The sequence below is a fragment of the Panthera onca genome, chromosome B2 (genome assembly GCF_046562875.1).
Source record: "Panthera onca isolate mPanOnc1 chromosome B2, mPanOnc1 haplotype 2, whole genome shotgun sequence".
In the NCBI taxonomy this organism is placed as follows: domain Eukaryota; kingdom Metazoa; phylum Chordata; class Mammalia; order Carnivora; family Felidae; genus Panthera; species Panthera onca.
Window position 1 is genome coordinate 29,642,963 of NC_138343.1, and position 27,464 is coordinate 29,670,426.

General features: G+C 48.3%; 2 protein-coding genes across 5 annotated transcripts; one reads left to right on the forward strand and one right to left on the reverse strand.

Annotated features, from left to right (window-relative positions):
• The first annotated feature begins 46 nt into the window (after positions 1–46).
• On the forward strand, positions 47–4,189 carry TCF19 (transcription factor 19). 4 transcript variants are annotated; one of them, XM_060615053.2, is made up of 4 exons: positions 170–433; positions 856–1,477; positions 2,583–3,141; positions 3,409–4,189. In XM_060615053.2, the coding sequence occupies exons 2-4, from the start codon at positions 1,240–1,242 to the stop codon at positions 3,647–3,649; spliced, it is 1,038 nt and encodes a 345-aa protein (XP_060471036.1). In that variant the 5' UTR covers positions 170–433; positions 856–1,239; the 3' UTR covers positions 3,650–4,189. The 4 variants fall into 4 exon arrangements, with proteins under 4 accessions (XP_078302853.1, XP_078302854.1, XP_060471036.1 ...); XM_078446727.2 differs by having other exon boundaries at positions 47–1,477; positions 2,583–3,137; positions 3,409–3,551; XM_078446728.2 differs by having other exon boundaries at positions 48–1,477; positions 3,765–4,189.
• A 1,157-nt stretch (positions 4,190–5,346) lies between these two features.
• POU5F1 (POU class 5 homeobox 1) lies at positions 5,347–10,812 on the reverse strand. Its single transcript, XM_060614503.2, has 5 exons — positions 10,408–10,812; positions 6,967–7,087; positions 6,517–6,647; positions 6,036–6,194; positions 5,347–5,851 (listed from the first exon to the last, which is right to left on the reverse strand). Exons 1-5 carry the CDS (start codon positions 10,810–10,812, stop codon positions 5,585–5,587), a joined length of 1,083 nt encoding a protein of 360 aa, XP_060470486.1. The 3' UTR covers positions 5,347–5,584.
• Positions 10,813–27,464: the final 16,652 nt, after the last annotated feature.

A 27,464-nucleotide genomic window follows, 5' to 3' on the forward strand; every position in this document is an offset into this window, starting at 1 on the left:
GAAAGAGATGTGCGCAGGCGCAGTACTGTCTAAAGCCGGACACAATTAAAGCGTTGGGGGATGTCTCCGCGCCCTGGCGGCTCCTCCCAACTCCGGGAACCCGGGAAAATTTGTGAACTAATCAGAAAAAGCGGAAGGCGGGAGATCAGGGACACTCCCAGCACGCCGCCCAATGGAGGGGAAGAGGACAAATGAGCTGGCCAATCAGGAGTGGCATGGGGGGCGGGTTCGCTCGGCGCGGAGTTCAGGCCCGGGAATTCCGAAGGCTAGGCGGGTGCTGCCCGCGCGCGAAGACCGCGCCCCTCTCGACCCCGGCTTCCTCGCTGTCAAACAGCGGCAGTAGCGCCAGCTCCGGGCCCCAGCCGGAGGGGTCCGGGGTCGCCGCACAGTCTGGCACTGCCTGGAGAGGAGACTACTTGGAGACTGCACCGCGGTAGATCGGAAACTGGGCTGGGCAGGGGAGGGAAAAGGCTGGATTTGCCTTGCATGATCTCGGGAAGCTCTTTCCCTTGTTTTTATCCCAGCCGGAGAAGCTGGGAAGCCGCCAGGGTTTAGGTCTGCTTTGTTAGAGAACGTAGGGACCCTTTTCACTGCCTTTTGGGGGACGACAGTGGATTCACTTCCCACTGGGGTTCAAGATAACCAGGTAGAGCGAGGCATTGGCCTGAAGAGCGAGGTGCGGGCGAGCAGAAAGAAGGGTTACTCTCTTTGGATAAGTCTGACAGGAAAAAGCTTCTTTTCTCCAAAGAACACTGAGGTGACAAGTTAGTATTGTACAGAAGCAGGAATCCCTATACACACATCTACAGTTTGCATTTTTCTGGAAGTTGCCTAATGTATTGTTGCCTTGCACAGATTGAGTCTCCCCGAATATTCTGTGGCCTGAAGATCCGGTTCAACTAAAGTGCCATAGGACGTGTTCGTTTTTGCGTTGCACTGGGACCTTCCCTGAAATTTTCAGTTGCAAAACTGCTTGCCAGACAATTTTGTTTGCATCGCATGCCTAGGCTCTTTGCACTCTGAATTTGCACTATGCCGGTCTGGGTTCTCTTCTGAGTTTTGCCACAGACCCCTGAAAACTCAGGCCTGTGCTCAGAGTTGCACAAAGCACAGCTCAAATTTGCATCAGACAGAAAGTAAGCCATCAGCCCAGAACTTAGGCCACCGTGCATGGCTCAGGAGTGGGAAAGGTGATGGACTCCTGAAGTGGAAGAGGTGGTGCAGGGGGGGGCACCGCCCATGCTGCCCTGCTTCCAGCTGCTGCGCATAGGGGGCGGCAGGGGTGGTGATCTCTACACCTTCCACCCCCCTAGCGGGGCTGGCTGCACCTATCGCTTGGGTTGTAGGGCCGATCTGTGTGATGTGGCCCTGCAGCCCCAGCAGGAGCCTGGCCTCATCTCTGGAGTCCATGCGGAGCTGCACGCAGAGCGCCGGGGTGATGATTGGAAGGTCAGCCTGGAAGATCACAGCAGCCAAGGTGAGCAGTGAGCGGGCAGTCTTGCTCCTGGGCAGTTGCAGTTCTGGGCTGGAATGATTAAGGGGCTCCACAGTGATCCTGCCTGCCTCCCAAACTCCCTATCAGGTTGGATGGACAGTTGTAGTCCAGACCTGTGTCTTCCCACTAAAGGTGTGCAATGTCAGAATCTCTCTGCAGTGTTGGCCCTCAATGGTCCCTGACTAGCTGGAACCATCCAAACAGGGGCTGGGTAGATCCAGGGCCTGGGCCATCATTAGGGAAGTACCACAGTGGAAATGTTCTGGGACCATTGGGGGCCAAGCTCAGACTTGACTCAGTTTCTAAATTGGCTGAGACACCTTGTTCTTGTCTTAAGGCAGTTATGACATGTTGAATTATGTTTTAGTGAGCAGAGCATATGTCTTACTCCCTGACTTGCAGGCAATTGCATGCAGTCAGCCTCAAGAGGCCTGGGTTTTGCCACTGTCCCCTGGTGAAAACTCAGGCCTGTCACTTTACCTCTCTGGGTCTCAGTTTCCTCCTAGGTAAAATGTAAGGCTTTGTAAGTAAGGTCTGTTGTAGGAGTGTTACGGAGATTAGATAACTGTAGTAGCCAACATTTACTTAGTGCTTACTGTATGAGCCAGGCACTATTCAGGTGCGTTAAATATAGGTGAGCACTAATATCATCCCCATTTTACAGACAAGGAAAATGAGGCGTAAAGAGGTTAACTTGTCCAGGTAACATAGCTGGGAAGGGTGGAGCCAAGATCTCAACCCAGATAGTCTGAGGTATGCCAATAACTATTTTTGTGTTGGAGCTGGGGTGACAGTATGTCTGAGAATGGGACTCCAGTGGGACCTCAGCAGAGTGAAGGAAGGAGTCCATTTCCTCCATGTGCCCTGCGAGAGGGCATAAGTAAAATAAACTTGTCCTCCTCTCACAAGGAGCTTAATATCTGATGTCACCTGCTGAGGGACTTCAAATGTGAGAATTTGATGACAGATGTCATGTTCTCCCTCATGTTCCCCAAAAAACCAAAGGAGGCCAGATTTCTCCAGTCCTGACTCTGGTCATTTCTGTTTTTGTCATTCTCTGTATCTGTCTGGTGCCCTCCATCAACAGGGACTTTGGTCAATAATATCCGACTCCCAAGGGGTCACAGACTGGAGTTGAGTGATGGGGACCTTGTGACCTTTGGTCCTGAAGGGTCCCCAGGAACCAGCCCTTCGGAGTTCTACTTCATGTTTCAGCAAGTCCGAGTCAAACCTCAAGATTTTGCAGCCATTACCATCCCGCGGTCCAGTGGCGAAGAGGGAACCAGAGCTTGTTTCCGGCCTATGCTGCCCCCACAGGGGGCCCCACAGCGCCCTCTCAGCACCCTTTCCCCTGCCCCGAAAGCCACACTGATCCTCAATTCCATTGGCAGTCTTAGCAAGCTCAGGCCCCAGCCCCTCACCTTCTCCCGGACTGGGAGTGGGCAACAGAGCGTGCCTGTTCCCACTCCCCCTAGAGAGGTGGGGGCCACCCCTTCTGCCCCACCCCCAAGAAATCGGAGGAAATCGGCTCATCGAGTGTTGGCAGAGTTGGATGATGAGGGAGAGATGCCCGAGGGCCCTCCATCGGTCTTTATAGAGCCCAGGAAGAAGCTCTGTGTCGAGACACCCCCACGGACACCTGGTGGGTAAGTGGAGAGATCTTTCTCAATTTGTAAACTCCCTTTGGTTCCTTTTTAGACCCCCAGGCTGGGAGGTGGCCCTCTGCTCTGGGCATAGGATTGGGGATGGGGATGGGAGGTGAACAGAGATAAGACAGATGTTGAACAGCAGGACCTGAGTCAGCTCTACTGTTCAAGTTCACTGTTAGTGTAAATTCATTGTGATCATCCAGGGGCAAGTTCTAGGCTTCTACAGGTTTCCAGTGACCCTGGCTTTTGTGTCACTTTGTTCAGAAATCGACGTGGACGTCCTCGGAAGCACCCAGTGAACACGCCCAGGGCTCCCCCAGCAGTTGGGGGCGGAGAGCCCTGTGCAGCCCCTTGTTGCTGCCTGCCTGAAGAAGAAACAGTTGCCTGGGTTCAGTGTGATGGTTGTGATGTCTGGTTCCATGTGGCCTGTGTTGGCTGCAGCATCCAGGCTGCTAGGGAGGCTGACTTCCGGTGCCCAGAGTGTCGTGTAGGCATCCAGACATAAGGCCCACCAACAAGGCACCAAGACGACAGAGAGCTGGTACCTCCAGGCCTTGGGTGGACACAGTGGGGCACCAATGGGTCTTAAAAAATGTCCCCTTCTTTCCTTGCCTCCCCAGGAGGGAATAACTATAGGGGAAGTGCCCATTGCTATGGATATGGAGCCAAGGCCTGAAGCTGGCCCTCATGGCCAAGGGGACAGAAGAGATGGTTTCCTGCCAAAGATCTTTGTTGCCTCTGAGAAGTTGCCAGCAAGCTGGAAATTCCGTTACAAGCTATAGGTTCTTGTTGTCATAGGCACTAGAATATCTGTGGTCAGAGTACCCATCAGTTGCAGATGCCATGCCTGAGAAGATAAAAGCCTCAGACTTGGAATGAGTGAATGCTTAATGTTTTGGGATGGCATTATAAGGCATTCTGGGAAAACCTAGGGCACAGCCCCAAAACTTTCACATTGTGGGTAAACCATTGCCACTGACCATGATCATTACCTGGCTTTTCAGAGCTTTGCTTCTATTTCCAAATAAAGAATTAGCTTCATTCACTCTTAGATACCTATTCTTTTTGCAGGTCTGATACTCCTTGCTTTCCAGTTCTTGAGAATGATATGGTCTGAAAAACTAATTCAGACTCTTAGAAGAGAGATGAGTAGATAAAGCAGAGAAATATGAACCCGCTCACTTGATATGGAATGGGCTGGAGGTGGGAGACTAGAGAAAAAGTAATTAAGGTTTTTAGATTAAAGGAAAACAGATCCACTGCCATTAAAATAGGTGGATGGTTTGGTCAAGTTCATGATGGCAGAACCTTTACAAGTTTCACAAGTATGACCATGGAAAAGAGAAAACCTGGTACACCAGCTTGAGTGGATGCTGACCTGATCCAGTGTAGATCAGCTTAACCCACGTATAGTATAATAACGTATAGTATAATAAACAGATTCCCTTTCATGAGCCTTACACCAAGCCAAGATACTGTCAAAATGGGGTTTCTGTAGCTCTTATTAGGAAAAGTCCCATCTTGACCTATTGCAATCTTTTATGTCCATTCCTTTCTATCCCTTAGATTTACCAACCCAAGGGTTTTTTTTGTTTTTGTTTTTGTTTTAACATGAAGGAAACAGCTCCAAGCAAGGGCCCCAATTACCCCAATTAAGTAATGGCAGAGCCAGGACAAAAACATGGGATTTGGGGAGTCACTCATGGACAAAGTAGGCCAAAATCTTAAGTGGAAACCAAATGGACTTTGGTATCAACAAAGCACATGATGGAGTTTTTACTTGGGACAATATACAGAAAGAAAGTATTTAAAGATAATTCCTTGGTGTAACGCCACTAAGGATACTTCCAGAGTAGAAAGTGGGGAAAGCAAAAAAAAAAAAAAAAAAAAAAAAAAAAAAGTCAGCTCCTAATAGGGAATGGGCTATAAAAATAAGGTATTCCACTCAAATTTCCCCAGGACTCCAAGTCACAGGCTCTCAAGAACTAGTTCATACCTATAGGGACTTTCTACAAATAAATGGATTCCAGTACTGGCTTTCCCACAGATACTGTGTGACTGAGCAGTTTAAATGGAACCTTGGTTTCAGGGTCATTGGGGTCGGAGAGCTAATACCTAACTAACTATTGGGTATCCCCAGCTCCTCTTCTAATCAAAGGAGGACAAACCAAAGACAAAAGTATCCACCTACTGTGTCCCAGGCTTCTTTATTTAAGAAAGTGATGAGTGATGTGGGGATTAAAAACAAGAGCATCCTTGAACTTCACCTTCCCTCTAACCAGTACCCCCCCAAACTCCCTGCCCCCACACCCTTTGTGTTCCCAAATCCTTTCTTAGTGAAATGAAGAACTTAATCCCAAAGCCCTGGTACAAACCCCAGGTTCTCTTTCCCTAGCTCTCCCCCTTTCTCTGGCCCCCATTCCTGGGAAGGGTTGGCACCTCAGTTTGAATGCATGGGAGAGCCCAGAGTGGTAACAGACACAGAGGGAAAGGCTTCACCCTCAGGGAAAGGGACTGAGGAGTACAGTGTAGTGAAGTGAGGGCTTCCATAGCCTGGGGTACCAAAATGGGGCCCTGGTGCCAGAGGAAAGGATACTGGTGCCCCTGAGAAAGGGGACCCAGCAGCCTCAAAATCCTCTCGTTGCGAATAGTCACTGCTTGATCGTTTGCCCTTCTGGCGACGATTGCAGAACCACACTCGGACCACCTGGGATGAAAGATACAAGGTAGAGTGACAATCAATCATGAACTCCAGGAAGTGGGGCTAGCTTTGCTTAGTCATTTGGCCCAAAGCCAACAGATCTAGAGTGGTTTGAAGACAAGAGCCAGAGCCAGGGAAAGGGAGATGGTGACTGGGGAGGAGATGGACCACATAAGGACTGGGCACTCACATCCTTCTCCAGCCCGAGCTGCTGGGCAATGTGGCTGATCTGCTGCAGGGTGGGTTTCGGGCACTGCAGGAACATGTTCTCCAGGTTGCCTCTCACTCGGTTCTCGATACTTGTTCGCTTTCTCTTTCGGGCCTGCACAAGTGTCTCTGCTTTGCATATCTGGTGAGGTGGAGAGAGAGTGACAAGGGAGGAAGATGGAATGGCAGACTTTGAGCCTGCAGAGCACCAGGAAGTCAGTGACTCAAGAGCAAATTGCTAAGGGGGCAGTGCCTGGACAGGTCACCTGTAGCAGATGGTATGGAGAGAATCCTGGAAGGGTGGGTTTAGACGGATGACTCTGGACCTCCTTCCAGAACTGAGGAATTCCACTCCATCCCACTGAGGACCATTGCCCCAGGAAGGAGAGCTGGAAGCCATGGGTGGAAGCATTGAAAACCAGGATAAGGCTCAGCAGACCCCTGAGCATCCCTGCCCCCCTCACCTCCTGCAGATTTTCGTTGTTGTCAGCTTCCTCCACCCACTTCTGCAGCAGGGGTCGCAGCTTACACATGTTCTTGAAACTGAGCTGCAAAGCCTCAAAACGGCAGATGGTTGTTTGGCTGAACACCTTCCCTGGGGAAGCCAGTGGAGAGAGAAGCAAGGTGAGGCAGAAGGCAGTACCTGTGTGACCCCAAGACCCAGGGCCTCCCCACCTTTTCCTGCCTTCCCGAGATCCCACACCAGGGTCACACTTCTTCCCAGAGGAAAATCAAGGTCCAGGTACTTTTTCCCCCTTCCTCTCTACCCTCTTCATGTGTGGGGATAGAGTCCGCTCCTGAAATACCCTTCCTTTGCTTCCCTGGTAGGAAGAAAAGCCCCAAGTTCAGGCATGTTCTTCCAGGGGAGATGTGGTCCCTGTGTTCTGTGTCAGGACAGGCTGAGGGAGACCCACCAAAGAGAACCCCCAGGGTGAGCCCCACATCGGCCTGAGTATATCCCAGGGTGATCCTCTTCTGCTTCAGGAGTTTGGCAAATTGTTCCAGGTCTTTCTGCAGAGCTTTGATGTCCTGGGACTGCATTCATAAAGGAAGAGGACATGTAAGAACATAAACACACCAGTTGTCGATCCCCCTTCCCACCTGGGCCCCAAGAACCTGGCTATAGCCCCAAGGAATGGTCTGTGGGAGTATCTGCATCCAGACTGCCCACCAAATATCTAGAAATAGCCTATCTACGAACATCATTCACCCCAGAAGGTAACACATCGGGTAGATGCAGAGCACCATTCCTGCATAGATGGAAAGGCAGGCCCTGGCCTCCATGAGAATGAATACCTGTCAGGTTATATGAAGGGAGCTACTGCCTCTTAGCTCATTTCATTCCCACAAAAGCTTTTTGACCCAATTATTATGCCAGTTTGAGGCAGTTGAGACTGGAAAAGTAAAGGGCACATGTCTCTAATTCTCAATATGCTCTCCCCCAGCCTCCTCCCAGGGTATGACATGGCATGCACCTACACACACACACTACAGAAAAGGTGTCAAAAAAGGTATGAATTAAGTGACGGGTAGACTTGGTGCTCATTTTAAAAAATCTGATTATCCCTTATTTTTACTGTATCTTTTTGTGACATACAGGGATTCTCATTGATTAATTCAATAGATTTACTGCACACTTTCTATTAACCAAAGGCTACCCAAACTAGACAAAAAGCCTCAGGGGGCTTCCATTGTAACATGGAGACACAAATAAGTATTCAGCATGTTACTATGGTAGAAGCACCATGGAAAAAATGCAGCAGGGTGAAGGATTAGAGTACAGCAGGGTGGGAGACTATGAGGATGGTGACAGTTTTAAATAAGAGAAAATGATGCTTGAGCAAAGGGAAAGATCCCAGTGGAAAGGCCCTGCAGTGGCAAGGCCTGTGTGGCTGGAGCAGGGTGAAAGATGCAAGAAAGAGAAGAGGGGAGGAGCTCACAAAGTCAAAGGGATGAGCAGGGCAGATCTTGTGGATGCTGCAGTCAGCGAGTGAAACGGAGAGCTGCTGAATGGATTTGTAGAGTAAAATATCTGATTTTAAAATGTTCACTTCAGGGGCGCCTGGGTGGCTCAGTTGGTTGAGCGTCCGACTTCGGCTCAGGTCATGATCTCATGGTCCGTGAGTTCGAGCCCCGCGTCGGGCTCTGTACTCAGCTCAGAGCCTGGAGCCTGCTTCAGATTCTGTGTCTCCCTCTCTCTCTGACCCTCCCCCATTCATGCTGTCTCTCTCTGTCTCAAAAATAAATAAACATTAAAAAAAATTAAAAAAAAAATAAAATGTTCACTTCAGGAGTGCCTGGGTGGCTCAATCTGTTTAGCGTCAGATTCTTTAGTTTGGCTCAGGTCATGATCTCACGGTTGGTGGACTGAGCACCTCATCGGGCTCTGCATGGACAGTGTGGAGCCTGCTTGGGATTCTCTCTTCCTTTCTCCCTGCTCCTCCCCTGGTCATGCACGCACACTCTCTCTTTCTCTCAAAGAAATATTTAAAAAAATAAACAAAAAAAAAAAATTTTTACTCCAGAGGCACCCGGGTGGCTCAGTCAGTTAAGCATCTGACTCTTGGTTTTGACTCAGTTTGTGATCCCAGGATTCGTGAGATCTTTGCTGACAGCACGGAGCCTGCTTGGGATTCTCTCTGAACCACCACCCCTGCCCCACCCCTGTGCTCATAGTCTCTCTCTCAAAATATATAAATAAAACTTAAAGGAAATAAAAAAGATAAAATGCTCCCTTCAGTTGACATGTTGACAACATACTAAGGAGGAAATGAGGGTATGACTTGTAACAACCGCAGTAACCCCCACATAGATGGTGGTGGCTGGGACCAGGGGGTAGTGATTGCTTCAGGGTGTATTTCCAAGGTGAAGATAGCTGTGCTTTGAAAAGATGGGATGTAGAATGTGAAAGGAATGAGGATGACCGGTTGGGGCCTTGAGCTACTGGGTGATGGATGGGGTGAAGCATTTCATGCAGCCATCCCAGCAGGAGACACAAAATGTGGTAGTCCTCTCCACAGGCATTTGAGCTTGAGAGTGGATGAGAGGAAGGAAAGGTAGATAGAGCAGAGGGTGATGGACTGAGCCCTGGGGCACTCCAATGAAGGCAAGTGGCCAAGAGGGCTAAACCTTTGTGCAGTCCTAGAAACTTTGAGGGAAGCATTCCAAGGCTGATCAATCACATATTCAAATAGGCTAACTTCCATTCCCAACTTCTGCTCAGTCCCTGCTTCAGACCTATAAATGTTCTCAGCTTCCCATAATAGCTTTTCCAAATCCTACTTTGAGGATTGAAATAAAGTAACCCCAATTCAGACCTTAGCTTCATCATTTAGTAGTTAAGACCCGTGAAATAGGCTAATAATACCTCCCTGGGAGATTTTGTGGTGGTTTAATGAGATAATGATGTAGAAACTGAGCACACAGCCAGGCACTTAGGAAATGGACCACAATTGGCAGCCATTATTATTCAAGGCTCAGCAGTCACCTCCTACAAAGTCGAGGGCCACTCGGTCGGCTGACCCGCTCACACCTCCTTTGGTGAGGTCTAAAGGCTTAGTACTTGATCTCTAATTGCTTACACTTGTCTCTTGGGAGGACTGGAAGATACATCCTTACTAGTCCTTAGCAGGGCTGGACCCAGAAGTCTTTCAATCCCTCAGCAGACCCTAAATTTGGGTGATGGCCTGGAGGACTTCTTCCACCAAGGGGGTGCCAGGGTGTGCACTTTGCATAATGGTGACTCACTGGCCCCGAGGCAGAGGTCAAGGGAAGACAAGCCCTAAACTTGACGGGAGGTAAACCCAACCCCACACGTCCACACACACAGCACAAACAGGAGCTTCTATCAGAAATCAGTCACACCCTAGACTTTCAGGAACAATAACCCTGGGATAAGCACTGTTTTTGCCCTCAGGCCACACTTAACCCTAAGGCCAAGATCCTGAGTCTCGTAAGGATCAAATTTTCAAGAAGGGCTAAGGGTGGGAGAAGGGACTCAAACCCCAAGCTGGGCCTAGTGCTGGGCTGGTAATAAATGAGTGATCGGACCCTGGTCAGGCCAGGCCTAGGATGTGGAAAGGTGCTACTTGACAAGGGCCGGGCGGGAAGCAAGGCCAGCCTGGGGCAGCTTCCGACTCCCTGGGGCTGCCCTGCCCTCACCTGCCCCTTCTCTCTGAATTCTGGCTTCTGGTTCCCACCGTGCCCTTGCTCTCAGGCCACACAGCCCTCTTTGCCTGGGGCATCGCCTCTGCCTGCTGCCCTCTTGGGTTCCAGGCCTAGGCAGCCACCACCCCCTCCCTGGCCGCCCCCTGCCAGCCCAGCCACCCCCTCTGGCCCTGTTTCAGCTCACTCGCCTCCTCGGTGTTTTGCTCCAGCTTCTCCTTGTCCGGCTTCACAGCCCCAGGTGGGGCAGCGCAGGGCTCAGGGGAGGCCCCCTCGGAGTTGCTCTCCACCCCGGCTCCCCTTTCGCCCTCTGGCTGAGAGGTCTCCAGGCCGCCTTGGGGCACCAGCCCCACTCCAACCTGAGGCCCACAGTACGTCATCCCCCCGCAGAACTCATACGGCGGGGGGCACGGGGGAATCCCCCACACCTCAGCGCCCGGCCCAACCCCCGGCCCGATTCCTGACCCGCCGGGAGGGCCTTGGAAGCTCAGCCAGGTCCGAGGGTCAACCCAGCCGGGCTCCGGCCCTCCCGGCGCATCGCCTCCACCGCCTGGCGGGGGCGAGAAGGCCAAGTCGGAAGCCAGGTGTCCCGCCATGGGGAACGGAGGCGCCCCAAGCCGGGGGCCTGGAAAAATGAGGGCTCTCCGAGGCACTGCTCAACACCTCTCTCCCTCCCCAATCCCACCCACTAGCCTTGACCTCTGGCCCCGCCCCCTGGATGGGTGGAGGTGAGGGCGGTGGGGGTGGGAGAAACTGAGGCGAAGGGTGTTTGCCTGATGGTGGCGGTGGTCTGTGGCGGGGGTAGGAAAGCCAGGGAGCTCCAGCTAGGCGCCTCTCAAGGCCCCAGACCCTTGATGCAGGCCCCTCATTCGGACCTTCACTTCCAACCCGCAACAGGCTGCCTGCCCCCTCTGGGGCTCTGCACACCTCAGAACTGTCTGGGTGACTTGGACACTTCCTCTCGGTTCTTCAGGAGCCCAGGTGCTTGACCCCTCTTCAGAGACACTGACGCCCTCTCCTCCCTGGTGCACAGCCATCCTCTCAGCTCCTCAAACATTTTTGAGTGTGTATGTGCCTAGGACTGCCATAACTACCCCTCCATTCCTTAATATCCACCCCCTGCGGTCCTCCCTCTTGCCCAATTCCCCCAGGGGGAATTGACATCCCCATCCGGATTACTGGCCAGGTTCAGTCACTCCAAAGCCACAAATGCCCTGTACCTATCTGCCAAGCCTGCTGAATTTCACCCCGTCTCCAACGGCAGACTGACAGACAAGGCCTCCCTTCCAGAGCCCCCTTACCTACTAGACCCAGGGATTGACCCCCTACTTCCCTTTCTAAGGGCCAGACTCTGGACTGACTGGGCCCACGTTCTCTAACCTTTGTCCAGACGGAGGGATCAGACACATACACCCCAGAGGCCCCCCACTGTGGGGCCCCTCATCAGCCTCCTTGGCACCCCCCCCCCATCAGAGACCCGAATATCTGGCCCCATTGTTGGCTGTTCTTCCTCCTCCCCCTCCCCAGCCCAGGCCTCCAGCCCCAGGCCTTGGGTGGGGAAAGCCAAAGGAGAGAGCTGGGGAGAAAAAAATATCCGACTTCAGGTTCAAAGAAGCTTGGAAGGGACTGGGGGAAGGGGGCAGGACAATGGCCTTGGCTGGACAATCCCAGTCCCCAGAGGGGGCAGCTCTAGCCCTAAACAAGTGCTCAACCCTTGAATGGGCCTGGATGGCTCCCCTGGGGACAGCTTCCTGCTCCCCAACCCCCAGCCCCAATCCCCCACACAGAATCCCCCTCAGAGCAGCTAAAAAGAACTCCAGCAACACCATCCCCCTGCAATCCCCTCAAAGCCTGAGCCTCAGACAGGACCCCCCGCTGGGACCTAGGTATCCTGCTCCCCTTCCTCTGGAGGACTCAGGCGTCCAGCCTTGTCATCCACCCCTCCCCCAGACCCCCAGGCCAAGGGATCCGCTTTGTTTAGTGGGGCTGGTGGAAAGATGCCGAAGAGGTGGAAAGCGATTTGGGGAGGGGGTACAGGAAGCCAGCCCTAAGCTCTCCCCCCAGGGTCTATTTTTCTGGACTTCCCTGACTGTCCTCAGGGCTCACACTGCTGGCCTGGTGCTTGATTCTGTTTGCAAAAGAATAAACCTCAAGGATCCTCAAACTTGCCCTAAGTGGAGGCACTCGGGTAAATTGGGGGACTGGATCAGTTATCCGCAGCTTGTAAGGTCGGAATCCTGAGCCTAGGGACACTGACACTGACCCCTGCCAACTTTAAGGCATCTCTTCAGCTCGCCCCTGTCTGTGGTTGTTTGCTGGGGTCAGTGGCTCAATGTCTGCCTTCTGAGGGGCTGGGTGTCCTAGTGGGGGCCCTCCTACCTGTAGCCAGCTGTCTTTACCTTGGTATCAGTGAGTTTTTTGTGCCTGTTTTCTTTTTTTCCCCACTGAGTCTATATAACACAACCCTGTTCATGTGCCCATCTATATGTACATTTTGTACAACTAACTGTGTGCATGCATTTCAACACTTCCCATAGGTCTGTTAGCAGGTCTACAGGGCAGCAGGGCAGTGGAGCCGGAACTGTATTCACCTCTAAGCCACTAACTGCCCAAAAGGCAGATAGATTAAGAGGCCTGATGGGGGTGGAGAGACGTGCTTTAGAACAGAAGGGGGCCCCTCCCCAGCCATCTCCCCCACCCCCAGGACAGAGCCATCACAGCACCTTTGTCATGCATCTATCTGCTGTCTGCCAAGAAGACAGCCTCCTGGAGGAGGGGGAGGGGCAGTCCTGAGACTTGGCTGAAATCCCCAACACCAGTGTTTCTCAGCTCACCACTCTCTAGAAACCTCCCTCCCCTTGCGAGTTCAGAGAGTCCCTGCTGCCCGTCTTCCCAGTGACTCCTCAAACACCTTCCCAATTTTCCCACTCAACACCACCCTCTTGTTTTTTAGATTACAAATTGTAGCTGCTCTAGGTGGTGTCTCTGGCCTGGGCAAGAGACTCATTCCAGAGAGAGAACCAGAAGAGGAGCGGGTGCTGGGATCCCTGTTGGCCTGTGGTGGTACCTCTGCTGCAGGTCAGCCCTGTGCTTGCCTGGAGTCTGAGTCAGAACCTTAATGGCAAGTTAAGTTTGTCTGGAGTCCTAGCCAGCCCCTCCTGGGGTTCTCAGGGCTGACCCAGGCTGAGACATGTTGCCCTCCCCTTCTCCACCCTCCTGTTCATCCTGAAGGGTAGGGGGCTGCCCTTCTGCCAGCCAGCGTCTGCAAGGCAGCCCAGGGTTGTTGACCTGGAGGAGACAGGAAGCGAGGTTGAGTCATCAGACCAGGCTTGACTTTCCTGGATCTTAGAGAGTCACTAAAAAACTTAAAGTTCCAAAAATCAGTTCAGGACTAGGCTCACAAACTCTCCACATACACCTTTATTATAGTGCAATGTCAAGGCCCTGCACAGAGAAAAATACAAGTATCTGGTTTCAGGGCACCACTGGAGACTCAGGAAGGGCAGTTGAGGTCCAGCACTCCTCAGGCATGGCTGGCTGTGTAGCTGCAAAGAGGTGTCAGCCTAACCATCCCCTTGCTGGGGCATGGGGGTGCTGTTTGGGGGAAAAACAGCGGAAAGGCTCAGATGGAGACCAATGGAAACTTGCTCTACACCAGCATGGCAAACCACTTATTTTGATATCAGGGTTCTGTCAGTCTGTAGGCAGAAGAAAGCAAGGAGGCCTGGGGAGAGGAGGGTTCAGGCTTTGCCCACTCTGAGAGATTATCTCCCTAATCTCAATGTATACATATTCCACTCCTGGCTGTAAACCACCACCTGCCCTTCTCACAGTGATCCTCCAATCTCTCCCCAGGTGTGCAAACTGATGTCTTCTTTTCCCCAGTCCGACACTTACCTCAAATAGAGGAGCCTGTTTGCTGGTTGTAGTCTGTGGGAAAAGTGGGAGGGGTGGGAGCCTGGGAGAAGTAGTCAGGAGTAAACTACATGTCTGTAGAGCAGGGTTCTTGGCCCTGGCTCTGACTCCCCAGCCAATGGCACCTCCTCCATCCATGCCTCAGTTTCCTCACCTAATAAAGAGGAATTGGACTAAATGAACTCTACGTTTCCTTCCAGCCAGAACATAAAATTGCTGCCCCACTCCCATACACCCTCCTATCCATCTTTATCACTTCTTTGCCATGGGAATATAGATTTGTCTCTGTGCACTTGTGAAGAGAAATTGGGGTTGGAGGAGTAGGAGAGGAGGAACTCAGTGAGTTGCCAGCTGGCAACTGGCCTTTCTGCACCCCATCTCCCACCTCCAAGCAGCCTTCCTGGGAGATCTGGCAGGTATTCCCATCAAGTCTGATCGAGTTATGTAGGAGGATTTTGACAGGCCAATTTGGACTTGGTTTTCAGTGCTTGGGAGGTTACAAGAAACATGCTTCAGGAGGCAAAACTTCTCATGGAAAACAGAGCTGCGTGTGTGTGTGTGTGTGTGTGTGTGTGTGTGTGTGTGTGCGCGCGCGCGCGCGCACGCTTGTGTGTATACTAGGAAGGAGACACCCAAGCCCAAAGTTAGAGAGGAAACAAAAATCCTAACCTACTCCCTTCTCTTTCTCTTTTCATATACCTTCAGTTGCTCTCTTTAAATCCCTGCCTCAGCCTCCCAGTGAGAGGGTTGTCAAAACATCCTTATGGTCACTCCCAGCTCTAATACTCTGAGCATACCTGCTACCCTTCTTCCACTTCTTCCAGAGAAAGGTGCACTGCAGCCCCCACAATGATCATCGTAGAAGGCAGGAGCCCACAGAAGATCCAGACTGTGTGTGTGTTGGGGACGGGAGCTTAGAACAAGGAGGCTCTGAAAGGTGAGGGCATGTGGGCCACTGACAGACCAGCTGAACCCTCCTCCACCTTTCCCTGGGCCTGCTCTCTGGGTCTCCTGCAGAGACCTAGCATTGGCTTGGTGATCCCCAAGACAGGAGAGCCTCTGCTCATGTCAAAGGGCATCTCAGTGGACTTCTGGCTCCAAGCAGTCCCATCCCCTGGGAACAGGTGGCTTGAGGTCCCAGAGATTCAGGGTTCAGAGGCAGCCTGTCCCTTGACTAGGTTAGTTGGAGTACTGCTAGAGGACAGGAGCCAAGGGCCCCACATGTGCAATGAGCTCCTTTCCAGGGGCTTTACAGATAGTCACACACACTAGTGGGACAGGGAGCAGCAGTGGCAAAGGAGACCAAAAGACCTGGACCGGGGAACTTGCCACCTCTGGTCTTGCCAAAGTACTACACATCCTCGATGCCAGGTCATGCCCTGTCCTTCAGAACTTGAAGGCCAAGTGGAGAAAGGGTTCACCAAGTACATATGAGAGAAGGCAAGCAAAATGATCAGCAATAGAACTATGCTCAAAAGACACACAGGTAATGTGATGGAAGTAATGGTTATCTGAAAGGCCTGCTTTCCCACCCTTCCCCACAGTGCCCTCAGCACCCCCCATCCCCTAACACACTGATCAGTGCACACCTATCACTCCTATCCTAGGCCAGGGCCTCACCCCAGCTGCCAGGTATTTCTGGAGTGAGTAGATGCAGCTCTGGGTCAGGAAGGATTTCTCTTCGGGTGCCTGGTTGAGCGTTCGACTCTTGATTTTGGCTCAGGTCACAATCACACAATTCATGAGTTCAAGCCCCACATCAGACCAATAGCACAAAGCCTGCTTGGAATTCCCTCTGTCTTTCTGTGTCTCTCTGTCTCTCAAAATAAATAAGCATTGGAAAAAAAAAAAAAAGGAAGGATTGCTCTTTTCCTTTCTCCCCATCTGCACTTCTGCTTTTTCTAGACTTGCTTTTGCTGGAGTGGAAAGACTCCAGTGTGCTGAGAAGGAAGTCCTGGCCAGTGTTCCCAGATGCTCTGGTTCCCTAACTCACAGACTACCATTGTCTGCAGGATGTGTGACTCAAATACCAAAGCTCCGAACTCCAAAGTTACAGGAGAGCCAAACAGTGGCTTTCTCCACCTCCAATCCCACCACTTCCCAAAATGCCTAAAATTCCCTTCTCTAGCTGATTAACCTTCACTCACTCTCAGAGACATATCTTCTCTCTCATGAATCCCAGCAAAGTCATGCTGCATCCCACCCTCTGTCTTTTGCAGCAAGTGGCTTCCTCCTGTGTTCCCAGCATGCATTGCTCATGCCACAGTAATGGTACTGACTACACGGAGTCCTCATTCATTATACACCTCACCACACTGAGGCTCCCTGAAGGCAGAAAACTTTGCACTGGGCCCAACACAGCATCTTGCTTAAATCTCAGATCTAAATGCTACTGCTCCTTATGATGCCCACGGCAAGTATAAATGAGCCACTCTAAGCAGCACTTTCCTCATCTGGGAATTAGAGATAATAATAGTCTTTACCTTAACAAGTAAGGATCCAATGAGAGAACTCATGCCAGTGTTCATGTAAAACCCATCAGTAAGAATTCAAGTACTAGTAGGTGCTACTGTAATGTTTATTATTGGTAATGCAAAATGAACAGCACTTGTAGACCCTCAGATATTCACTAGATAAAAAAAGAAAGAAAAGGAAAAGAAAAGAAAAAAAATACATAAGTTAGAAGTATACCTCACTTCAGACTCTGACCAGTCTCCAGGGTTCCTATGAACTGCTGGTGAGGGTAGGGAGGTGACTATGTCAGAAAAAGGCCAGTTATTTCCCAGATTCTGGATTTGGAGCAAGGGCAGGGATGTTATACTCATGTCCTACTTTTGCCAATACTCAGTGCCTAATATCCAGTCTTTCTGGCACCACTGGGTACATTATCGGGTTTGGAGTCAGGGATAAAATCCCTCAGAAGAAGGAGGAGATAATATTGGAATCTCAGAAAAGGTGCTGTATCTAGGATGTTCAGCATATTTATTCAGTGCCCAGACTTAACAAATAGTTGAACAGGGGTGCTTGGGTGGCTCAGTGGGTTGGGTGTCAGACTCTTGATCTCGGCTCAGGTCATGATCTCATGGCTGATGGTTCAAGCCCCATGTCAGGCTCTGTGCTGGCAGTGCAGAGTCAACTTGGAATTCTGTCTCTCCCTCATTCTCTCTGCCTTTCTCCTGCTCATGTTCTGTCTCTCAAAATAAATAAAAATTTAAAAAATTAAAAATTAAAAAAAATAGGGGGCACCCGGATAGCTCAGTCAGTTAAGCATCCAACTCTTGGTCTTGGCTCAGGTCATGGTCTCATGGTTTGTGAGTTTGAGCCCTGCATTGGGCTATGCCCTGACAGTACAGAGCCTGCTTTGGATTCTCTCTCTCTTCTGCTCTCTCTCTCCCTCTCTCTGCCCCTCCCCTGTTCATGCTCACTCTTTCTCTCAAAATAAATACATAAACTTTAAATAAATAAATAAATAAATAAATAAATAAATAAAGTTGAACAATAATGAATGCATAGCTCCATATCTTTAGAACTGTATTGAGTCTTCCATCATAGCCACACCACCACCACCCCACCCTCCTCACATCTCTCCACCACCTCACCCCTGCCCCAATCAATCACCTTGGCTCTAGTTGTTCTGCTTCATCATGCTCCTTAGAGTGATGACAAGGTGCTGACAAGGTGCTTAGAATGATGAGCTCTGGTGAGAATCAGCTTCTCCCAAGCCCCTGGACCCTGGCCTGGGACCCAGATGCCTGGGGTTCTGCCCACCTGCCCTCCTTGCAGCACCGTAAGAAAGACTGGTCATCCAAGTAACTTGAGAATTCCTATGTGAACTACCCAGTGCTGAGCTGGGAAAAAGCAATGAAGTTCTATTGCACAGAATACATCACTGAGGGAAAAGAAATGGTGGAAAGGGTTTATCTCTCAACAGACATCAGCATGAGATGGCCCCACAAGGTTCCTGTGAGGCTATATGACTATTTTTAGGGCACCGAAAGAGGGGGTAAAGGGAATGGGGAGTGAAGAGTGGGAAGGAAAACTGTTTCTCCACAGGATCTCATCCAAGCTCATTGCTTTAAATAGTAATGACTACCAATATCTAAATCCTTGTACTCCACATCATTATATCCAACCACCTGTTGGCCATCTTGGCTTAATGTCCTACATTGCCTCAAACTCAACACATTCAAACTGAGCATATTCTTAGCCTCCAGCATAAAACAGCCTGACTCTCGTCCTATATTCCTGGCAGGTGGCATCACCATCTAATCTACCCACTTACTCAAGTCAGAGCTGGGTTGTAGTGTGGGAAATTACTTTGATGCCATGGTAGCTGGCTGGTGCAGTACTAAGAGGCTATCCCACAGGTCACAGAATAAAAAGGCTCACAGACCAAACTGAAATGCTTGACTCACATGGTTTATTGGATAAATGTAAAACACACAGCAAGGAGTAAGGGGAAAGTGATGGGGTAGGTTAATACATTTAGGATTGGGTACAAGTTGGGTGGAAGGATCGTACAGCCTGAATTCTAGGTTATTCGATGTGCATCTGTCCTGTCAAACTGAGTCCTCCTGAATATCAAGTGCTTCAGATTCATCATATATTTAGAGTATCATGAATACCATGATTGCCTGTTTGGGTCTTCCCTCCCTTTCTATCTCAATTCAGAGAAATATATTCTACTTACTTGTCAACATCTAACATGTCTCACAGATTACTAACTTACCCACATGCAACACTTCTTATAAGTTCTATTCATCCTATTTGTTTTCTTGTCTTCTATAGCAGAACTGGGTATTCCCAAACAATCAGCAAGTGTATTTTACTGTCTCACAGATTACTAACTTACTTACCCACATGCAACACTTCTTATAAGTTCTATTCATCCTATTTGTTTTCTTGTCTTCTATAGCAGAACTGGGTATTCCCAAACAATCAGCAAGTGTATTTTACGTGGGTACTTATCCTAGATTGCTGCCTCCCTCAACACCTCCTACTTTCAAACAATTACCAAACCTTGCCCATTTTTCACTTCCTATTTCTTTTTTTTTTTAATTTTTTTTTTAACATTTATTTATTTTTGAGACAGAGAGAGACAGAGCATGAATGGGGGAGGGGCAGAGAGAGAGGGAGACACAGAATCGGAAGCAGGCTCCAGGCTCTGAGCCATCAGTCCAGAGCCTGACGAGGGCTCGAACTCACGGACCGTGAGATCGTGACCTGAGCCGAAGTCGGACGCTCAACCGACTGAGCCACCCAGGCGCCCCTCACTTCCTATTTCTTGAATCTGGACATTCTTCTCTATTCCCATCAAACTGACCAACCCATAGTATGGCTTGTTTGGGTTATAGCCAGAGTCTTTCCAGTTGGTCTCCCTTCTCTAGGCTTCTCTCTCTCTCTCTCTCTCTCTCTCTCTCCAGTCTTAACCATTTAAAATCTGCCCTCCTGATACAATCAGTGATCTATCTGGAAACACATATCTTACTGCATACCACTCTTCTGCTCCTTCAAGGATTCCTTTTTGTCCTCAGGATGACTTCCAAGTTCCTTAGCAGGCTAAAACAGGGCCCCTCAAAGACTGACTTCTCTACCTTCATCTCCCACTACTCCCTGCCTTCATTTGACCAACTTGGAAGAGGAATATTTGAGCATCTCTGTACTCCTGCTGCTGTTCCATGTCCCAGAGTCTTCCTGGGACTATTGTCAAGGGAAGATTCATTTCTCCCTTCTGCTCCACCCACCAGCCACATTAAACCCTTACCCTGGCCTCAAACCATCTCCTATGCTGCTACAGCCCTTGGTTGCTAGAACCTAAGAATCACCTGGGCTCTCTGTTTTCCAGGCTTTTCCTCTCCAGAGTCTGTCTCAGGAGGTTTGGAGGAAGTCCAAGAATCTATTTTTAACAAGCACCTCATTGATAATTCTTATGAGATGTACTGTCTTGGACAAGGTTTTAACTCACCAAGCCTTACTTTCTTCATGTATAAAAATGAGGAAAGAATGCCTTAGAGGATTCCAGATAATTCTTCTACCCCCAAAAAAGCACCTAGCAGGGTATTTTAATACATTTAAAAAAAAATACATACAGCTTAGAGCACAGTGTGGGGCCCAATATGAGCCCAAACTCTCTAGCAACCCTGAGATCAAGAGTCGGATGCCCAACCCACTGAGCCACTCAGGTGTCCCTTAAAACATTTTTTTTTCTAATTTTTTTTTTTTTTTTGGTGGGGGGGAGAGCACAAGTAGGGGAGGGACAGAAAGAGGGGAACAGAGGATCTGAAGCAGGCTCTGCGCGGACAGGCTGACTGATAGCAGTGAGCCTGATGTGGGGCTGAACTCACAAATCATGAGATCATGACCTGAGCCTAAATTAAGAGTCAGAGGCTCAACCAGCTGAGCCACCCAGGTGCCCCTCCTTAAAACATTCTTAATCAAATGTAGCTGCTGTTATCATTGCCTCCTTTTTCAGAAACATCTGCCTTTTGACTCACTTTCTTTTTCCAACAAGCTTCCAGAATGAATTGTCCTTCTCTACTTCTTTAGGCCCCACTCACTTTTAATACACAAAATGTCTTAGTGGGTTATGTCTTCCCGATCAAAAAGTAACATCAACTATATCATGAAGAAAGTAATAGGCCCTCCAACACCCTTCCTCCCAAGATAACCACTGTTGTCACCTTGGTGAATGTTCTTCCAGGTTACTGTTCATGAATATAGTAACCTACTATATTTTTAAACAAACAAGCAAACAAAAATATGATTCTACTCTAAGCTTTTCTCCACTTAGTAAATACATATCTCATTATATCTTGCTTTTGCCTCCACCTCAGCATGGTACAGCTGATGTCACCAGCCACTTCCTAATTGCTAAATCCACCAACTCTTTGCAGCCCTTATCTCAGATGCTCTCTCATCAGCCTGTGACCCTGGCTGGATTTCTCTTTCTCTGGTCACTTTCCTGCTTGGGAGTTGACTCCTCTCCTCAAGTCTCCATGACTGGCTACAGTGCCTGAGCAGTGACATCAGGTTTTCTGAATCACTTCCTCAAGCCCTACCCTCTGGGCATTTTTTGAGTATTGCCTGGAGAAACTCATTCACCTCTGGACTTCTCTTGCAGTTGCTACCATTTCTCCTCTAGCAGCTGCTTTTTCAATATAAATCTAATCATTTTACTGCCTTCCCTGAGATCCTTCAGCTTCCACCCTCTGGGGAGAGGCCTCCAACCTCCCCTCTTCAAAAACACAGTCAATTTCTTGCCCTGGCTCCTGTGGGGAAGTGGGAATTGCCTAGGATCTGTAATCAGAAAGACCTGGACTGACATTCCTCACAAACATACCAACAGTGTGAATTTACGAAATAACATAACTTCTAAGCTTGCGTCTCTCATCTGTAACCCAGGAAAGTAAGACCTAAAGGGATATGGCTGAGATTCAAGTTTATTAAGTACCCAGACAGCAATAGCAAGGGTGAGTGCTTTAACAATCCATGTGCTCTGATTGAGCCTGTACCCTCCCCCCACACCCTCTATTCCCATCCCCACCCCACCCCCCCATCTGGTTTTCAGATCTACCTGCGGTTCCTAGAACCCCACTCTGGCTGTGGAGTTGCCTGGAGTGCTCTTTCCCCTCTCTAGTTTGTCTTATATCCACAGTCAATGTCAGCCACCTCCTCTCAAGCCTTTCTGCACCTCCACAGGTAGAATTCACTCCTCTTTTGGGAAGCCTCAAGACCCTACACATTCTGCTGTAATAGCATTTATGTCTAATATTTCCTTGCACTAATCTGCTCAGTAGTTTTCAGCAGACTGACACATTTTAAGACCAGACCTCATTTCCCTTTGCAACTCTCTTCCCAAGCAGGAAGTAATCAGTAAGTGGGGGGTGCAAAAATCAGTTTGATATAAAATCCATTTTTTCTCTTCATGCTGTAGGACTAAATGTAGGGGTTAAATTTAAGGTTCAGATGTGAGAGAGAGGATTCGGGGTAATCTATTTATGAGAAGCAACTGATTTCAGAGGAAATCCTACCCCCTATCCTCTCTCAGACTTGGCAACCTCCATCTCCCCAGCCTTCTCTGGCTGGGCTCCAGAAGGTGGTCACAAAGGGCCCCATAAAGGTCACAGTTTGGGGAAGGGTGTGGATGGGGTGAACTGAGCCCCCCACAACTCCTCCTCACAACTCAGCGCCCCAGTGAGGCACTGTCAGGCCCCCGGCTGTGGGAGTGAAACACTCGGCCTGTTTCTCAGTTTCGCAGTCTCTGGCTGCTGGGCTGGGCGTTAGAGCGACGGGCGGTCATTAGGCTTGGAAAGCCGAGCAAGGGCCGCACACCCTCAGCCTCCGCTCTCACTGGCCTGGCTTCCGGAACGAGCCACCCCGAGCAAACACAGTAGCAGGCCGAAGGGCGGCGCGCCACCGGGCCCAGGGGCGCGCATCTCCCCAAGTCTCTGGCGACCGCGGCCCGCGCAGCCAGGGCTCAGGGCCAGCTCACTTTACCTGCCCCAGGATCCCAACGGATCCAGAAGGCTCCCATTGGGCTGTAGCTGCTTGAGAGGCGGGACTTTCCCCTTTCCTTGTATCCCATTGGACTAAATCTAGTTAGAGGCGGGATTTTGTGCTCTCCACCTGCGAAGCACAAAATCCCGCCTCAGGTCCACCTCGATTTTGGAATTCTGGGTTTAGTCTCCCCTGTCACTGTGGGATTATGAGTTGTTTTTTTGTTTTTTTGTTTTTTTTTTTTTTTAATGTTCAGACTCCTCTTCACCAATTATTATTTTTTTTATAAGATTTCCGTTTTTTTTTTTTTTTAATGTTTATTTATTTTTGAGACAGAGAGAGACAGAGCGTGAACAGGGGAGGGGCAGAGAGAGAGGGAGACACAGAATCCAAAACAGGCTCCAGGCTCTGAGCTGTCAGCACAGAGCCTGACGCGGGGCTCGAACTCACAGACCTCAAGATCATGAGGTGAGCCAAAGTCAGACGCTCAACTGACTGAGCCACCCAGGCGCCCCTCCTCTTCACCAATTAAATATCATGTTTTTAAAAATTCACTTTCATTTCTGATTTCCCAGTCTCGACCAGTCCCAACTTCCATTCTTAGTCACAGGATCATTTGCAGATGCAGCTTAAGGTTTTTGTTTTGTTTTTAAATTGTGGTAAAATACAAATAACATAAAAATCACCGTTTTAAGCATTTTTGTAAAAAAAAGTTTATTTATTATTTTTGAAATGGAGAGAGAGAGGGAAAGAGAATCCTGAGCAGGCTCCACACTGTCAACGCGGAGGAGCCTGACACAAAGCCTGAACTCACCAATCCTGAGATCATGACCTGAGCTGAAATCAAGAGTAGGAGGCTCAGCGGACTGAGCCACTCAGGAACCCCAAGCACTTTTTAAAAAGTTTATGTATTTATTTAATCTTTACACCCAAGGTGAGGCTTGAACTCATGATCCCAAGATCAAGAGTTACTGCTCTGAGTCAGCCAGGAGTCCTTCCATTTTAACTATCCTTAAGTATACATGAAGTACACTTAAGGTGGCATTACATATATTCACGTTGTTGCACAACCACGACCAAGAAGCTTTTGATATATAGAATATAAAGTTTAAATTACAAAAGTAGTGCATGCTTGCCGTTATACGTGAACAATCCAAAACTTTATGAAAGAAAAGTTAACAAATGCACTGTTTCCACTACCAGGAAGTAACCACATTAACAGCTATATATATACCTGTCCACAAGTTTCTCTCCTGGCCATACAAACAGATATCCACATACTTGAGGCTTTTACTCTGTGCTCTTACAAAGATAGGATAATACTACCCATGATAGTCATAAACTTACAGACATCTCTTTACATATACAGGTTAATCACCTTTTCAATAACAGTCCCCTTTCAGTCAGCCTCCCTTCCCCCACCAAGCATCCACTGATCTGACCACTATTCCCATACAGTAGTTTTGCCTGTTTAAAAACATAATACAAATACATTCATAGAGCATAGCCTTCTATGTGTCTGGCTTATTGCATTTGGCATAGTATCTGTGTGATCTGTCCATGCTGTTGCGTGTTATCAGTAGTTCTTCATTTTTAAAAAAAATTTTTTTAATGTTTATTTATTTTTGAGACAGAAACAGAGCATGAACGGGGAGGGGCTGAGAGAGAGGGAGACACAGAATCCTAAGCAGGCTCCAGGCTCTGAGCCGTCAGCACAGAGCCCGACGCGGGGCTCAAACTCACAGACCTCAAGATCATGAGGTGAGCCAAAGTCAGACGCTCAACTGACTGAGCCACCCAGGCGCCCCATTATTTATTTACATTTTAGAGAGAGGGAGAGAGAGTGGGGAAGAGGTAGAGGGGGGAGAGGGGGGCGGAGAGAGAGAGCGAGCCTTAAGCAGATTCCATGCTCAGCAAGGAGTCTGTCTAGGAGCTTGGTTCCATCACCCTGGGATCCTGATCTGAGCCAAAATCAAGAGTCGATGCTCACTGAGCCACACATAGTTTATTAATATTTTTATTTTTAGCCATTCTAATGGGTGCATACTGGTTTCTCATTGTGGTTTTACTTTGCATTTTCCCCTGATGGACTATTGATGTTGAAACCTTTTTTCATATATGTATTGACCATTGACCATTGATGTATCTTCCTTTGTAAAATGCCTATTTAGGGGCGCCTGGGCGGCTCAGTTGGTTAAGCATACGACTTCAGCTCAGGTCATGATCTCATGGTTTGTGAGTTGGAGCCCTGCATCGGGCTCTGTGCCGACAGCTCAGAGTCTGGAGCCTGCTTTGGATTCCGTCTCTCTCTCTTTCTCTCTCTCTCTCTCTCTCTCTTTCTGCCCTGCTCATGCTCTGTCTCTGTCTCTCAAAAGTGAATAAACTTAAAAAAATAAATAAAATGCCTATTTAAGTCTTATTCATGTTTGTTGTTGTTGCTTTTTTCTCCCCCCACTGTCAAATTATTGGAGTTCCTTATCCACATCCAAATCCTTTGTCACACACACATTCATTGCAAACATTCTAACAAAGAACTAAAAAAAAAATCTTTGGAAAGCAAAATCTACTAATTTTTCATACATTGTTGAGAATCACGGCCCAGATGGTGAAGTCTAGCCCCAGGAACTTCACATCCTTGTCTTTGTATTCAGAAGTCCACCAAAGTACTTAATTTCTTTGAGGGACCCAGGAACTGTTGGAGAAACAGTTTGCAAACTTTCAGCATGTATAAATGATTTCTGAAGATCTCTCTGAAGACTATGGAAAGAAGGAAATAAATGTTCTTTCTTTTCTTCTAAGCTTTGGACCCAAAGAAGCACGTTCAGAATCCAACCCTGCCTCCCCGTCCTCCACACGCTTCTGCACGCCCAGAGGTTGACACCTAAGGCCCTGTTTGCCCCTGTAATCCACACTTCCTCATCCTTCCTTCTTGGTTCTATACACTTCATTCTGGCTTTTGCTCACATTTCTCCAGGAAATCTGCTGCAGTCAAGGTCACGAACATACATACCCAGTTTGAATGGAGATGACTATGTATGTCATCATCTGTACTCTCAGGGGCTTTCACCACACTTGACAACTCTTTCCTTTTATTTATTTTGCTCAATTCTTTTGGAATTACTTCACAAATTTTATTATTTTATTATTATAAGAAAAGAATAGAGTCACCACTCTATAAAATTGTTTGTCAATTTTTAACATTTTTTATTATTTGTTATATGCAATATACATAGTAAATAATAGAAATATATGCAGACAGTCCTCATTTTGTATGGTTCTGATATGCATGGGGTTCTGTTAACACTGCCGAGGCAAGGACTAACTGTGGGGTGTGTGCATTGAACTTGGTGTTTTTACTAATAATTTTATTTTATTTCATTTTTTTAAAGTAAACTATGCCCAGTGTGGGGATCAAACTTAAAACTCTGAGATCAAGAGTTGCATGCTCTACCCACTGAGCTAGCCAGACACCCTTTTATCAGGACTTTTTAAAAGAATCCCTTATTTGGTATGCTTTGAGACTTTGTATAAATTTTTTCTCTCTGAATGTATCATTCTGTAGCTTGCCTTTTCAGTTAACATTATATTTGTTATAAATCCATGTTTATACAAAGCGTTCATTTATTTTTATTGCTAGGTGGGATCCATGGTGTGAATATGCTATAATCTATCCCTTCTCTTCATTGACCTTTAGTTTCTTTCTATCATGAATGCTCTGGGGCATCTCTCTGTGGTCCTTTGTGTGAATTCCCCTAGGATATGTGTGTAAGAGTGGAATTACTGCACATCTCTCCCACATGATGCCAAACTGTTATCTGAAATGATTGTATTATTTTTTACTCCCCCTGCCTCTCCTTAAGCTTCTGGGACATTATACAGTTCTAGTTTTCTTTCTGATTGCTCCTTCTCAGTCTCCTTTGCAGACTCCCTTTGCTTTAAATACTGGAGTGTTTAAGAACTGTATCTGGGCTGCTTGCTCTGTCTGCTTTTACTGCCTTCTTAATCACTCCAGTTTCATCCAGTTCCAGGATTTCAAATATCATCTATATAGAAATGGCTCCAAAATATGTCTATATATTTTCATAGTTAAAAAAAATAGCATACCAAAACAGGTACTCAAATATATTGAAGACAGAATTGCAAACTGGTCACATTTTTATGAATGGCAATATGGTAATTTCAGTCCAAATTAAAAAATGTATACACCCAGCAGTCCCACTTCTAGGAATGTGTCCAAAAATAAACTCGCATACCTGCAAGATGACTGTATTCAAAATTATATATTGCAGCATAGGTTTTAAAAACAAAACAAAACAAAAAAAAACTAGGGGCACCTGGGTGGCTCAGTTGGTTAAGTGTCCAACTTGGTTTCAGCCTACGTCATGATCTCACAGTTCATGGGATTGAGCCCAGAGTTGGGCTCTGTGCTGACAGTGCAGAGCCTTCTTGCGATTCTCTCAATCCCTCTCTCTCTGTTCCTCTCCCATTCACACACACACACACACACACACACACACACTCTCTCTCTCTCTCTCTTAAAAATAAATAAAGAAATAAACTTAAAAAATATAAAATCTGGGCCTCCTGGGTGGCTCATTCAGTTGAGCATCAGGCTTTGGCTCAGGTCATGATTTCACAGTTTGTGGTTCATGGGTTCAAGCCCCATGTTGGGCTCTGTGCTGACAACTCAGAGCCTGGAGCCTGCTTTTGGTTCTGTGTCTCCTTCTCTCTCTGTCCCTTTCCTGCTCTCTCTCTCTCTCAAAATTTCAATATTAAACACACATTATATATATAAATAAAACCTTATAAACAATCTAAATATCTACCAGTAAGGAAC